The sequence below is a fragment of the Chenopodium album genome, chromosome 21 (assembly GCF_948465745.1).
Source record: "Chenopodium album chromosome 21, dcCheAlbu1.1, whole genome shotgun sequence".
Classification (NCBI taxonomy): Eukaryota; Viridiplantae; Streptophyta; class Magnoliopsida; order Caryophyllales; family Amaranthaceae; genus Chenopodium; species Chenopodium album.
In genome coordinates this window covers 10,409,485-10,425,630 of record NC_137854.1, presented here as the reverse complement: position 1 = coordinate 10,425,630, position 16,146 = coordinate 10,409,485, and the positions used below count along the sequence as shown (strand labels likewise).

General features: G+C 32.9%; 1 protein-coding gene across 1 annotated transcript; it reads right to left on the bottom strand.

Annotated features, from left to right (window-relative positions):
* Positions 1-6,886: 6,886 nt before the first annotated feature.
* Positions 6,887-15,201, bottom strand: LOC145602941 (uncharacterized). Its single transcript, XM_081659084.1, has 5 exons — positions 14,917-15,201; positions 8,747-8,808; positions 8,492-8,667; positions 7,929-8,037; positions 6,887-7,504 (listed from the first exon to the last, which is right to left on the bottom strand). The coding sequence occupies exons 1-5, from the start codon at positions 15,170-15,172 to the stop codon at positions 7,199-7,201; spliced, it is 909 nt and encodes a 302-aa protein (XP_081515210.1). The 5' UTR covers positions 15,173-15,201; the 3' UTR covers positions 6,887-7,198.
* Between the last annotated feature and the right edge of the window lie 945 nt (positions 15,202-16,146).

The window sequence follows — 16,146 nt, the reverse complement described above, 5'->3', positions numbered from 1 at the left end:
GTCCAAAACTAGTCAAAACTTTATTTAATTTGATTCTAATTTAATTCTTTAATTATTCTTTATTATTTTCATTGAAGTTTACTAACTTGTGTATTTTGTTATTAGAAAGAGGTACGAGGCTTCAAAGTAAGTAGATTAACTTACTCCCTATTTTATGAACAATGTAGAAAGCATGCTTATTATTGTTTTAATATTCCTAGTATCATGGTAGGATGTATTTAATTCCTAGTATATGTTAGGATGTTATTTTATGCTTTCTAGTATCATGTTTAGGTTGCCTTTTATTGCTTTACTCTTTCTAATAGCATGTTAGTGTCATGTTAGGTTTAAAGCTTCGATCTTTATTGCTTAGTGACATGCTAGGATTTGTTATTATTCTTGTTAGTATCATGCCTAGGATCTTGCTACTATTATCAAGCTTTATTATGCCTTATCATGATTGTTATGATTATGTTTATTGTTTATTATCATGTTGCTTGATATTATATTGTTTTATTGTTATTGCTTGATCACACCTTTTATGATTGTTAGAGGGAATTTGTACTTGAAATCACGCTTAATAAGATAATTATTAATTTTGGTTTAGGCTAATGTGATTTTAACTCAAGTGATCGCCAATAATAGTATTATTTATGCATTAATATTCAACCAACATAGATAAACATGGTAGGTTTAATATGATGTTTGTATGTTATTCGAAAAGCACGCATGAATACGAGCAGAACAAAGTAAAGGTCTATTTTATAGGGCGGGTCCTTTCTTTTGTAGATTGGGTTCGTACCCTCATCCCCGGACCCTGTTTGGTTCAAGACCTTATGGAGTAGTTGATGGTCCTTTTGGTTGTCTTTTGGGTTTACAAGTTCCTAAAACTTGTTGGCGACTCTTTTTGCTCTTTTTCTTTCCCTTTGGAACGCCACCGTACTTTAGTGTATGATCACAGTGGGGTTCAAGTTTGGGGTTATCATAATGCTTGAAATATTCCCTATAGGTACCTAAACATGATACTACTTATAACGGAGTAGACATGTACGTACCTCGTACAAACAATCCTTTGAGCCACTTTTAATCACTTAAAATTCTCCTTGGGAATAATCACTTCCTAGAAAACAACCAACAATTAATATTATTATCCCAAGTAATTTCCAACAATATAATATGATGAAAAAGTTATTAAAATAAAAAAAAAATATTTATATGCTTAATTAACTTTAAACATAATTAATTTTATTAATCAAACTAAAGGATAAAATTTTAAGCATAAAAAACTTCGTTAAAAATGAAAAACTGCCCGAAAATCATATTTAGAGGCAGAATTTGGCCACGAGAGGGTGGTGCTCACCACCAAAGGTAGAAAGTCTTTCTTAAAACATTGTTTCCACATGAAAAACACTACTTTTTTGTCAAAATCGAATGAGTTCAGAACCTGATCGGGGTTAAACGGGATTAATATTAACGAACCGAAATCTAAACATTAAAACACGAATTTACGTGTTCAAAATAATTTGGAAACTAATTAGTAGTATAATCACCAAAATTTCAAAACATCATTACTATAAAAGCCCTAAATCAATTGTTCATAAAAACCCTAAAATCATGATTTTCAATAATTAAAAACCCTAGGTTATTAAATTTACAAAATCTGAAAATTATAACATTTATAAAATCTGAAATTATAAAGTTTAATCATCAAAATACAATTTGATACTAATTAAATTGATTTCAAACAATAAAATCAAAACCCATAATCAATAATTATAATTACACAAATTAATAAAACAAAAGAGAAAGGAAATAAGACTAACCTTTTGTGTGGGGAAATTTTGGGGATGTATGGGGTATTTATAAGAGAGAGAGTGGTGTAGGGTTAGTTTTAAGGTTGGGCCTCATAAAATTAATGGGTCAATTAAGAAAGTAAAGTGGGTTTGGTTTGTTTGTTGGACTTAAAATTATAGAAGAAAGGTTCATAAAAAGTTCTTTGTAATAAAATCGTTCATCAAACCCAAAAATAATTTGAAACTTTTGAAATTAAATCCGAAAAAATACAAATAAATATTATGAATAAAATATAATTTCATTAATAATATATTTAAAAATACGGGGGATTACAGTTCAGTTCGGTTTAACTCCAATCAGTTTAGTTCAATTTAGCTCCTAATTTTCCTCTCTCATAAAATATTCATTTCAGTTCAGTTCAGTTTAGCTCCAATCAGTTCAATTCAGTTTAGCTTAGTTCAGTAAATGTGAACAGGCCCTATATCACATGAAAAAATGAAATTTAGGCACTACCAAGTAAAAATAATTGGATAAGCATGTATATATTTGTAGGTTATTTATAACGAAGGGATAAAGATATACTAAGTAAGGAATAAAACGATTGAAAATTGATAAGAATAGGAAATTAAGATAATAGGAAAGATAAGCATAAAGTAAGTATTTACCTTATTTGGTACTCGTATGAGTTAGTAATTCCTACTTCCTCTATTTTTTTTTATAGTTGCTACACTTTCCTAAAATGGAAATGTCACAATAGTTGCAACACACTATAAAAGGAAGGAATCTATGGAGAAAATTGTACTATTACCTTTAATTATAGCACATGACCCACTTGATTATACTCCTAACAACTTAACCCCATTTAATGTGTATTATAAGATATGAGGTCCACTTTTCGGAAATTGATTTTGGCACACCCTAAATTGATTTTGGCACACCCCTATGTGAGAGCACAGTTTTCTATGCTCTACTCACATAAGGGTGTGCCAAAATCAATTTAGGGTGTGCCAAAATCATTTCCCCCACTTTTCTTAAACACCGTGACAAAGTGTGTGTCTGTGTGTTACAACTGAAAAAAAAAGGAGAAAATATTAAAGTAGGATGAGTTGCTCTTCATGATTGGATAAAGATGGGACTTGGCCTGTTAGTAGAGTAGAGTGTGTAAAATGGCCTCCTACGCATCATATTTACCATACACTTTTTTTAACGAAAGAAATACATATATACGTTACGATAGTCTTCTCTTCTCTCAATATAATTGAAGCTAAATTTTTCGTGCACGTCAATTAAATTACTTTAACTATCATCATATAGCTGAAATTTAATATATATATATATATATATATATATATATATATATATATATATATATATATATATATATATATATATATATATATATATATATATATATATATATATATATATATATATATATATATATATATTCTCTATATACAAGTACTTTATATTCAATAAAAACTACAGTAATACTTTAATGCCTATTTATTGTCATCATGTTATACAAATTTCATTCTCTAATATTCAATTAGTGAACTTCTATTTTTGTGGTTTATAAGGATAGACAAATATATGTGATGTATATATGATTTGCTCAATAGATAGATATTGACTTTAAAAACTTTACCAAAGTTGATATCCAACATCCATTCTCCATGACATGGCAAAGAACCAATATATTCTAGTACTAGAAATTGTGGCAACATATTAAACTTGAACCTTGAATTTAAAAGGGCAACTACTTATTTATTTGAATAATTAAATGTCTCAAATTAAAATATCTATGTCACGAAGCTATAATAAGGCTGTATTCATTTCGTGCGGGGCACATAACTTTCACCCGGGAATGTAAATAAGTCCAACCCCGACTTTCACCCAACTTTCCCATTTTCAGATTCTAAGCCAAGCAATATTGCCCCCCCAAAAAAAATTTAAAACTTTCATTTATTATGAATTTCAATGCTAATATTTTAAAAAATCTATGTCATGGTTGAAAATTGGAGATGTTTTAACATCTAACACGTCATATTTGGTACAATTTTTTTTTTTGTTTGTTTGTTTGCAATCACATCATAGCTTGCATCACTTCACTTGCATATATATATATATATATATATATATATATATATATATATATATATATATATATATATATATATATATATATATATATATATATATATATATATATATATTCCGTGCTCTTATTTAGGGCTGTTCACATTTATTAAATTGAGCTAAATTGAACTGAATTGGTTGGAGCTGAATTGAATTGATTGGAGCTAAACTGAATAGAGCTGAAATGAATATTTTATGAGAGAAGGAATTGGGAGCTGAACTGAACTGAACTGAGCTGAACTGAACTGAAATTAAGCTGAAGTGAACGTGCCCATAGAGCGGCCAATTCGGGTATCTGTCTTCAGGTTGATTCAAATTAGGTCTCTACTCTCTAGTTAAAATTCGATTGGATCATGTCGGGTTAATCTAACCTCTAAATTAGTTTTCCGTGTTCTATCTATTTAATTTGATGGTAAAAGTGTGAAGAAAATATTTAAATTGAAATATTATCAAGCTATTTGACAATTTTAGCTCACAATAGTCTAGTAATTTAATAAGTTGACTAAGATAATCCATAAACGGTTAGTTAATTGAAAAGTTATAGTCACTAGTTAAAAATGATAAATTAAATGATATTTGAGGCTAAAAAGTAAGTGAATGCTGAAAAGTTTGCTCACCAAAATTTTCTAACTTGAAAAACTAGCTGTGTTTTTTGCTTAGAAAACAAATCAAAATGCAGAGATCTAGCTTATTAAAATAAGGTGACTAGCTAAACCAAAGCAACAATTCCATTTAATAACATATATCTAGTTATAGATCACACAAGTCAACACACTTTAAACTCATCGTTAGGATATAATTGTAAGAAAAATTTATTGATTTAGCTCAATTACAAGTATCACAAATCACATGACTATTTAGATAAGTTTATCTTGTATAAGGGCCTGTTCTGATATACTAGACTAAGCTAAACTGAACAAGCTAAACTTATTGGAGCTGAACTGGACTGAATAGAATCGAATTGAATTGTTTATGAGAGAAGGAAATTAAGAGCTGAACAGAATTGATTGGAGCTGAATTGTACTGAAATTAAGCTGAAAAGGACAGGCCCTAAGCTTCACAATTAACCAAAATTAGAAAATATCATCCCATCACTTCCACATAATATTACTCATTATTTTGGGAGGTTGGAGGATTGGGTCCTGTAAAGATAGAACCTAATGATTTATTGAGCCAATTTTATCATAAATTACTATTCATATGCTCCTAAAATTGTTCAATTCATTTATCTAAATGAAGAATACATCCAATCCTACATAAAACTAAACTTTAGGTGGACCAAAATTAGTAGGAAATAGTATTCAATAGTATCATAAAATGGTAGGACCTTTCCTACATAGCACATGTTAACCAATAATTAGAAGCATAAAGAGGGGAGGTTGTGAGTTGTGATTGTGCCCATAGCTTTGTGGGCACTATTTTTTTTTGGCTTTTCTTAGAACCAGAAACCCAAGTACAATTTGAATAGCCCTTTGTTTTTGCCCCTTTTTCCGAGGAAGTCTCCGTTTATCATCTTTGTTTATCAAGTAGTAAAATAGCATATAAATCAATAAAAATTTTCAATCAATGTGATATTTTTGTAATTATATAATAATTGTAGGCTATGTTACTTGGATTTGGGTACTCATGTCCGACACGAATACGTGTCCAAGTGTCCGACCCGGCTATTTTTTGAAATATTTCCATGATTTTTAACTAAAATAAAGTGCCCAAATGTCCCACCCATATCTGAGTGTCGAGGGTCTGACACGGGTATGTGAGGCGAAATGAAGAGTCCAAGTAACATAGATTATAGGGTTCATTTTATTTTTAAAAAATTGTTGATTTCGTTACATTTTTATCATTTGAAAATACTTTTTGTTTATCTGAGCATCAAGGTGATTATTTTTTCCAATTTTTTCCAATTTTTTCTTTCAATTGCAACAAAGCTCAATTTAGGTATGGAGAAAATTTGGATAATCAATATTAAAAAAAAAAGGCAACAAAAGTAGGCAAAAACAAATCAACATGTTTGGTTTCTTATACAAATGAATAATAGGATAGTGCTAAAGAACCTACTATATTAGTAACTTGCTTAGACAAGTAACATAGTCTAAGTATTTATTGATGATAAAGTAATATAGGATAACGATAAAGTGTATACGTACTAAGAGCTGATTTATTAATTGCCAAAGTGTAAAATGGCATGAGAATTCCCTTTGTTCATTACTTAATAAGCAAACGACTTTTAAAACAATATCTTGAAAAAACAAGAACCAATTTACGACTCAAATGAACGATTACAATGAGTAGTTGCGTATAGTTTTACAAGAAAGAATTCGAGTCAATCTCTTTGGTATTGCAAATTTGCAATGTCCTCAAGTATCCCCCAAGTATATACGAGTATATTTTTTCAAACTAACATCCCCTTTACCACCACTAGCGGTTGGTAAGAATGAAATCAATATTTGTAACTTATTTAGAAAGCAATAACATTTTTTTACATCCAAAAACTCGTAAAAATACCACAAACTCCCTTCATCCCAGAGATTGCATTGAATCTTTGATTTAACTTTTTTCTTTTCTTTCTAAATAAATATTGCATATGGGTAGACACAATTATTGACGAGAAAAGAGATAAAGCAAGTCAAGTTGCAAGTGCAAAAAGTTATCAATTAAGGTGTAGAGCAATCTTTTAGGGCTTTCATTTTTAGTATATGAGACAATCTTTTAGAGATAGAGGGAGTACATAAAGAAAGGAAAACGTAAACATGTCATATGACTTTCTATCATTCCATAAAATATTACGTACAAACTCATTAACATTGTCCTCATGTACCAAACGTGTTGTTAAACTTTAATTATTATCTTATCAAAGCCTAGGCCATAGCCATAGCCATAGGTTATCAAATACACTAGGAAATGGCAATGCTTTAACACTGAAACTGTCTAATACGATCGCAGTTGAGAAAAAAAAAAAAAAAAAAAAAAAAAAAAAAAAAAAAAAAAAAAAAAAAACCTAGAACGGTGAAAAGTTGTATATCATCTACAATTTTACACAATACACCTATGATTCTATGAATAATTCTACCAAACAGATGTTTATATGAAGCAAATGAAGTTAATCATCGACATTGACTACCAGAAAACTAATGATATCTCATTTTTTTTAGCCTCAAAATTAACTATAGCAGCATATTCTGAATTTTTTTCATCTACAACATTACTAAACTAAGTGTGCCATACATAATTTTTAGGGTGAGAAAAAACTTGGCCACACTGCAAAAACAATATTATGTTTCAGCAATTAATACTCAAGGTATAATGACACTCGATTCAGCGTTGAATATGGAAGCTTCAGTCTCCAATCCTTCCTTTTACGACTCATTGGCCTTCCTTTGCTTGCCGGATCCCTATTTGCTCTAACGTCAGCCAGTTTCCAGACACAATGCTCTGTTTCTGCCTCAATAGAATCAAGCAAGAAAACCCCACTCTTCTCCTGAGATTTTGCTTCACTGCCTTCTACAACATAAGATACCACCATAGGAAAATCTTTGAACCTAAGTAAGTCCTCCGGTATTCTTAGTAGACGCTCTGCACCCGGAGAAGAAACCTACAACATACAACAAAATGTACCATGAGATCCAAGTTGTCGTTCTCATACAGCACCTTATTTTGTTTAAAAACAATATGGACATGAATAATCTAAGTTTCACCAATCTCAAATACTACTAAATCCAACACAAGTTTTGAGGCTAATTTTTTCAAAATATTCTTAAGTGTTATTTTTTTGTTTTTCTTGTCTTTTTTATTGAGTACATCTACAATATCGGACTATATTGAGAAGATAAGTAGATAACCCAAATTGTTGGGGTTACTTTTAAACTATCAAAAGGTGGAATTAGGTTAATACCATATAGATCAAACTTGGGATTGTTCATGTTTGCTATTTTTTTTTCTTCCTTTTAAAGGGGTAATTCTTGGACAAATTTTCCTATAAAGAATGTTGCGTCATCAATTGGACAGTATTGATTTACCTCAAGAGCAAGATCGTTTGGTATCTCTCCCTTAAATCCGTCTTCCTCCAAACGTTTCTTGTATTCTCGGCTATAACTTTCAATTAGCTCTATGCTGGGGCAGCCATACCTAAATGAATCACACCACAGATTAATACATGCAGCAAACTCAGACAACCAACATCCAAAGATGCATATGGTCATAATGAATGTGTGTAGGGTTTTTTATTTTAAAATTACAAATCGAAATTCAAAGAATCTAAGCTTCATGCATGCAGTTCATGCATGCAATGATACAAGAGCTCAAACTAATGAGCTTGTTCTCAGTTCTCATTTGCCTAAGACACTAAACTGACCCAAGCCTACAGTTAGTAGTCAGTCACAGCCTTACAGATCTCCCGCGGATATGTTAATCCATTTTTCCATCATAATTACTATTTTATTTTACCAGTATCAGGTTAAGCCATATTCATGACAAATTACTTTGTGTATAGAATTCTTACGTTGGTGAAAAATTGATATGGTATAGCCCGTACAGGATTCAAAAATAGATTAGACAAAATCCCACAACAGAGAAAACATACTCATTGGAGAGTTTGTCGAGTCTGACATAAATATAGCCACGAGGAGTAGTCTTGAAAGAGTACAACTTTATGTCATCATCAAATTGTAACAAAACTTCACGTGCTATAGATAGTACTTTTTCGCCCCAAGGGACATTTTGGAGCACAATTCCACCACCAGCCCCTCCATCACCGATCTGAAATTAATGGCACACATACAAAAGGAATCAGCTGAGTAAAAATGTGGCATAAAAAATCTTAATAATGTTAGAGCACCTCAGGATCAGTGTCATCCTCTTCCTCCCATTCCTCAATAACCAAATCTTGATCAGTTTCATCTGAAAAGAAGCAGAAATATAAATTACAAAGAACTAAAAGAGAACTTTTATGCAACTCGCGATAAGGAGCCCCATTATACCAAATACGCAGATCCAAGCACAGCACTCAAGTCTCTAGTAAAACTCACAACAAGACACCATGAGAGCCGCATGAGAACAAGTACAAAGAAGCTAAAAACTCCACGGAAAATTGCTAGAAGACACCCAATCAGGGAAGATTCAATCATTTCTTTCCAACCAGATCACCTACATAACTGTATAAACAGCTTGACACTACAATATTTTGCCCCTGATTTGTCCAGGAAGCCACACAAGAAAGTTACAAACATCCCAAATTAGAAGTGAGGCGCACTGGCCACCCAACATACTCTAGCCAATATGTGTTCCGTATCATCAGCTAATCACAATTATTGAGGTTTTTATTTTTTATTTTTTATTTTTTATTTATTTATTTTTTTGACGAAACACAATTATTGAGTTTTTTCAATGGACTTGCACACACAAAATCTTCTTTGACTAACTTTGTGATAGAGAATATCCATAGAATATTTTCATCTTAGGTTTAGGATATATTTTGTATAAGATTATCTTTGATATCTGTACAGATCTTATAGTTACCTAATATGAAAATGTGAAGATAGTTAAAGGCTGTGGATTTGAACGTCTTCTTGGGTGACCATAGAAACTTTACGAGAAAAAGCTTCTCTAATCATCCAATAGGTCTCGTTTATAACCAGAATTCATGATAGAAACTGGCTCAATATCAGTCAAAACTCCAAAGGTTGCTAAGCTATCCCAGTTCCCAATTCAGGTGATCCCCCCCCCCCCCCCCCCCCCCCCCCCAACCAAATCTTAAAGTGAAGTTTCATGAAAGAGATCCAACACTTCCCACACTAAAAATAGAGATAAAATCGTCATGAACAGATTAAAAAAGGTAGTAAAGAACTACAGACATGAGACAAGAATCGAAACAGGCTGCTCCCCTGTCCAAGATATCTCCTAGAATGCAACAAAACACCAATATATACCCAGTGTTTGAAAAAGCGCGCCTAGGCTCAGAGGCTCAAGGCGTTAGGGGTCATGTGCTTTGAAGCGATTTTGATGACGCGCAGCTTAAGGTACTGATATTTGATTCATAGATACAATCTAGCAACCGTTAGGTAGAAATTCAGTAAGAACAGCTTTGTGGTATCTGATAATTGATTCATAGATACAAGCTAACTACCCTTAGGTAGAAATTCAGTAAGAACACAAGCCTACATGGTTTTTTCACTCTGATCATAAGAGGATCTGCGACAAGATTCTTCGGTATACAGCCAATACAGATTTATCAGCCAAAGTTAGATTTCGCCGGGAAAAAGAGCATTTCAATAATTTATCCCCTATCCCACATTGCGAATTATACATTCACTAGAGATCCCTTTAGTACGAGGCACTTCTAGCACAGCTATCCAAAAACTTCAATTTAGCGACTCGCTACGCCACAAAAGGTTCACTTTAGCATGTAAACAACCAAAAGCGACTACATACCTCTTTCTACGTTATTTTTAAATCGATCATTAATTAAGGACTCAAAAGCAGAAACATCTCATTAATAATTTACAGGTCTAGGTTTTCGGGTATCCTCAGATCCTAGGGGTTGTTTATCATTATTCACATAACTAGATTTTTTAGGAGATATACCCAATAAAAAGGAGTGTTATCACGGTCAAACCTAGACTAACCCCCATAAGAGCTCTACCGCTTGTTTTTTGGAAGGAATTTTAATATCAATGAGACAATGAATGGTTGATCCTTTGTATAAGCAGATTCTATTTTAGGTAGCATATTATCAACATCATCAACCAGTGTAATTTTATCAAAACCAAGCTGTACATGAATATTAGGTTCTCTAACAAAACAGTCATACGATTCAATGTGACTGAACAATAACCATACGATTCTCAATACCAGGCATAAAACGATAACCGATAGACAAGATTAAATCTAAATCTTTTGACTTTTCACTGATATATCAAAAAGATTCTTAGGCATATCACAAAAAGCGGTTTGTTTTTTCCATTACATTTCTTGTGAAAACGAAATGTTTACCATTAATAAGAAAATGACTCATAATACTCTCAATGAACGAAAATCTAAGAGATTTAGATAAAGAAGAAGATCATACATTAAAACACACAACTTTGTGTCTACAGACACTTATTTAAATCTTCTAGAAAGAGTCGACGGATTTTTTACTTTAGTCTTCCCGGTGACAAGGGGGCGAGGTGGGTGGTAGCTAATGCGGCGCTAGATCCGCATGACTGTAGCCACAAGCACTGGATCGATGGGTGGCACGTGCTCACGTAAACCTTTGCTTACATTGGAGCATTTCAGCCTTTACCAAACGGATTTGGTTCTGAATTGTTACTAGCCTTTTAGAGGTAGGAATATCCATCTTTTTTTTACTTAAGGTTTTTCTTCTACCTCTTTCTTTGAATATATAGACTGAAAGAAGCTTCTTTATATAGGATTTAGGGCGCTTAACTCTTTCTTCTTATTATTATTATTAAATAATTGATGTCTTAGTTTCATAACATGTTTTGACACCGATTTTACATGAATATGGAACAGATTCATAAGATTTTAGTGTGCTTAATAGTTCTCTTCGTACGAATTGGAATACGAAAGGCCCTGCCAAAAAATGAATAAAATAGTCCTTTTTGTACAGATACTGCCACGCAGCTTAATTCTAAACACTCCCTCGAGAAGAGGAGGTAATAATAGAATGCACATCAGAGAGTACTCCACTTTCTCGTCTAATAAGGCAGGTTTCAGAACCTCTTTCTTAAAGTTAAGAGATACAACACTCCTTACTCGACACCTTAAGCAATACAAAAAGCATGTGATCTATCATTAACCTTATAATAAGTGGCTACATACCTTGTTTTGTAACCTACTTGCACTACTTAGCCCTGGCTACTCCAATTAAACTCACTTCTACTTGTCTTTTTTTATTGGCTAATTTGTAGTTTTATACTCGGGTACATCTTGAACTCCCCTAGCAAAATCCTCTTCCTTAGGTGAGCTACGTGAGAGTGTGAGATCGAAACTAGCTCTCTTTCATTTCTTGCCAAGATAGACTCTTTCCAGCTCACTTTGTAGTCCATTCGGTATAGAGTAAGTCAATAGCTTTTTTCAGTACAATGAGTCCACTTCTTCATGACCACTCTAATTTGTTTTCATTTGGGCTTTCCTCATGCTTCTAATAACCAACTACATACCTGGGAAATTTTCGTGTCCCCTATCAACTCTTCCCTAAGTACTTCCATTCCATTTAAGTTGCGGATGTGGGCTTTTCATATCATCAAGTGGGCTTTACAATTAAGTATTTTCAAAAGCATAATTATTCCATGAGTCCCCCAATTTCTCTTCTTCATGCTTGTCAATAGGCTTTTATGGATCAAAGCATTAAAGAGATAGCAAGCATACTAAGTCTAATTCCTCAATATTAAAAAATTCTTCTTTTTCCAACAACCCAAGCAAGATCATCTTTTTCCAAATCAGAGAGGATAAGATTGAAGGGTTTCTAAAGGATGAACCGTTTGTCCATCCCGTAGAGATAGGACTAGAAAGATTGCCACATGGGCTATAAACATAGATTTTTATCAGTTTACTTGCTTGCTTGAACAAGTATGAATTTCACTTGAAAGAATCCTTCTTTTAATGCTAATCTAACTGTATTGATTAAGGAAGGGTAAGTGATGGAACGGAGCTATCTTATTTGGTGTCTAGCCTTATAACTCACTATTGATATATATGGACGAGGAAAGTTCAAGATGTACCCAGACAATTAGAAGATAGTAGACATGGCTAAATAGTGCAAGTAGGTTACATAAACAAGGTATGTAGTCGCTTATTATAATGCTAAGGACATATCACATGCTTTTTGTACATGTAGCTTTTAGGTGTCGAGTGCTTTATCTCTTAAGAACGAGGCTTTGGAAATCTGCCTTATTACACGATAAAGGGGAGTACTCCCTGATGTGCGCTCTATCGTTACCTTCTCTTCTTGAGTGATCGGAATTAATTCGCATGGCAGTACCCGCAAATAAAAAAGGACTATTTTATTCGATTTTTTGGCAAGGCCTTTCGTACTCCAATCCGTACGGAGATAATTATTAAGCACACTAAAATTTAGTGCATCGGGTTCCATATCCATGAAAAGCCGGGGTAGAAACATGTTATGAACTAATACAACAATTACTTATTACTAATGATAAGAAAGAGTTAAGCGCCTCTAAGTACATATAGAAGCTTCTTTTGATCTATATTTTCAAAGAGAAAGGTAGAAGAAAAATTTTAAGTAAAAAAAATGGATATCCCTACCTCAGAATGGTTAGCAACAATTCTAAACCAAATCCATTTGGTAGAAGCTGAGAAGCTCCAATATGAGCAAAGACTTACGTGAGCACCTGCCTCCCATTGATCCAGCGTTTGTGGCTGCAGTCATGCAACATATTCAGTGCCGCATTAGCGCTATGGAAGACAGCAAACAAAACCTCCTCTGATTGGCATGCCACCACCCGCGTCGCTCCCCGATAATTGGGAAAACTAGAATAGAAGAGTCCGTTGACTCTTTCTAGAAGATTTAAATAAGTGTATGTAGACACACAATAGTGTTTTAATGTATAGCCTTCTTCTTCTTTATTTAAATCTTTTAGATTTTCTTCCACTTGAGAGTATTTTTAAGTCATTTTCTTGTTAATGGAAAACATTTTGATTTCACATAAGTGTAATGGAAAAGTGAAATTCGCCTTTTGTGATGTACCTAAAAATCTTATTGATGTATAAATGAAAAGTCAAAGATTTAATCTTGTTTATTGGTCCTTATTTAGTGAAATGATGGTTCAATATAAAAAAATTGAAACGTAGAAAGAGGCATGTAGTCGCTTTAGGTTGTTTACATGCTAAAGCGAGGCATAGCGAGTCACTAAATCGAAGTTTTAGAAAGCTGAGCTAGAAGTGTCTCGTATTATAAAAGAGTTGTGTGTAGCTATCTTTGCTTTCCCTAACTTTAATTGGGATAAACCCTGTAAGCTTCTTCCTTAACTTGTCTTTCCTATTTTTGATAGCTACATATGACTCCTGTAGTTTCTCTACTGAAATCCCCTAGTCACGTTATTTCTTTTGGGTTAATTACCCTTTTTTAGTTGGAGCTACCTGGTATAAGCTCTTTATACCAAAATCTGCCTGCTCACAGCAGCATAAAGTGTCTCGTCCTCTATTGTAGAGGTAGGAGCATTCTATATGTAGGATTTCCAAGGGGGAAGGGCTGAAGGGGAGGGGGAGGTAGAAATAGGGCAGACACCTCTGAGACAAACTTCCATGGGTTTTTGTGGCCATGTTTGTTATTACAGCCTTCCTAAAAGTTTATGCGGTTTTTTTTACTGTCATTTACAAACTGCATACTTAAAACAAAATTTTGCTGCAAAACTGTATAAAGAAACAGCATATACTAAACTTTGTCAAATTTTATCTTAAAAAGTAATCTATTGTGAAAGCATTTAATAGAAATGGCATTTTTTTTAAAGCTTGATATTAGAGGTATAGATTAAGCTTTTAGGTGTAATACAAGAAATATAAACACTTGGGAATTCAGGTGAGTTTTGGAATATAAGAAAACACAGAAAGACACACTAATGCTGCAAACAACAATGGAGTATCAATTTTCAAATTATATTTAATACATCAAAGCTAATATGAACAGATGCAAATCATGAACTTAGGAGTATATTAGTTGAAAATATGCAACAAAGGATCTAAATGGCCATATACATTCAGTAAACAAAGCGAATGATCTTCTAGTAAAGCTTAATATATTCACAATTTCACATGTCATGTCACATCTCTCTTAGACCTTTCATCAAACACCTGGAAGAGGTAACTCATAACTCACAACACAATAGGCATGAAAAATTATAACAAAAAAAACCCAGACATTCCAACAAAACATAGAAAGATTCAACAAATGTAATCATCAAACTAATCATTCAAATGGGTACTTCAAAAAAATTGAAGATAAACGAAACCCAGAATAATCACTAAAAAAGGAGAAATTTTGCTTACATGGTTCTTCTCCATTGTGATCAGAAGCTCCAGAAATGCTGAAAAAACGAAGAATTTGAGAAGAAAATGCGGAAACTTTGTGTTGTGATGACAGAAAAGGCAAATGTGGAGTAAAAATGGTGGAGGGTTTAAGGGAAGGGTTTAAGAGATTCAGGGGTTTGGGAGAGAGAAAAGTTGAAGGGAAAAACAATGGTTTTTGAGAAGAAGGAAGATGAGATTTTCTTGATAATTTTAGCAGAGTTTGAAGATTCCTCATTTTTTTTTCTCAGAGATGACTTTATACTCCCTACTTTGCTACATATAAGTATATAACAGTATAACACCATTGAAGACTTGATGTAAATTGTGTTGTGGTGTTGCCAAATGCCAATGGTCAATATTACAAAAATGAAAATATTAGTTGATTACAGGTTTTTTTTTTTTAAATTTAAATTAATAAATGAGATATTAAAGTTTAATTTTATGCAAAGTCCTCGGGTAATTATATCTTAAAAAAAAAAAAAAATATATCTCAAATTACTTAATCTGTTTGAGATTGAAGGTTAGAGTAGTTAGCTAGTTCTTCAATTTTCAAACGTGAAGTCAGAGGTCGAATCTCACCAAGCTCATTCTAGGAGAGATTTCCTTAAAGTCGCCCCTTCATTATAGGAATGCTCCGTACTCTTTTGTATAAGTTACCGTTAACAAGTTATAACCGTTATAAAGATTTAAGTCACAAAAAATACGAGACCACTCTCGTTGTGACAAGTGTCACAACTTACCTTGTGCATGTTTGCCATTTGACCGTTGTTCTTTGACGTTGGTTTGACATTTTGCTTCCAACGGATACTTTTCCCCTTTTTTTTCTTTTTCTTTTGTTTGCTGTGGCACACGGGTCGAGGCATTGTTTTCTTTCCACATAAAGGAATACTAGTTTACTGCCCAAGAGAGGATCCTTTTAGCTAATTCAGCATTCAAGAGGAATCTAAAAAGTACAAAAAAGGATGGCTAAAAGGAGAGTAATCCTCTCCATTGCTGATGCTCTAAGAGACTTAGAGTAGCATTACAATTCATTTTTGAAGTGTTTTATCATCCTATTTAGAACTTGAACTTGGTTCCTAATTGATCCTTTTTTTTTAACTCCTAGTTGATCCTAAGAGACTTAGAGTAGCATTACAATTTTCATATTTGAAGTGTTTTATCATCCTATTTGGCCTTTATGAGTGTTTTATCAATACTGTAACAACCTTA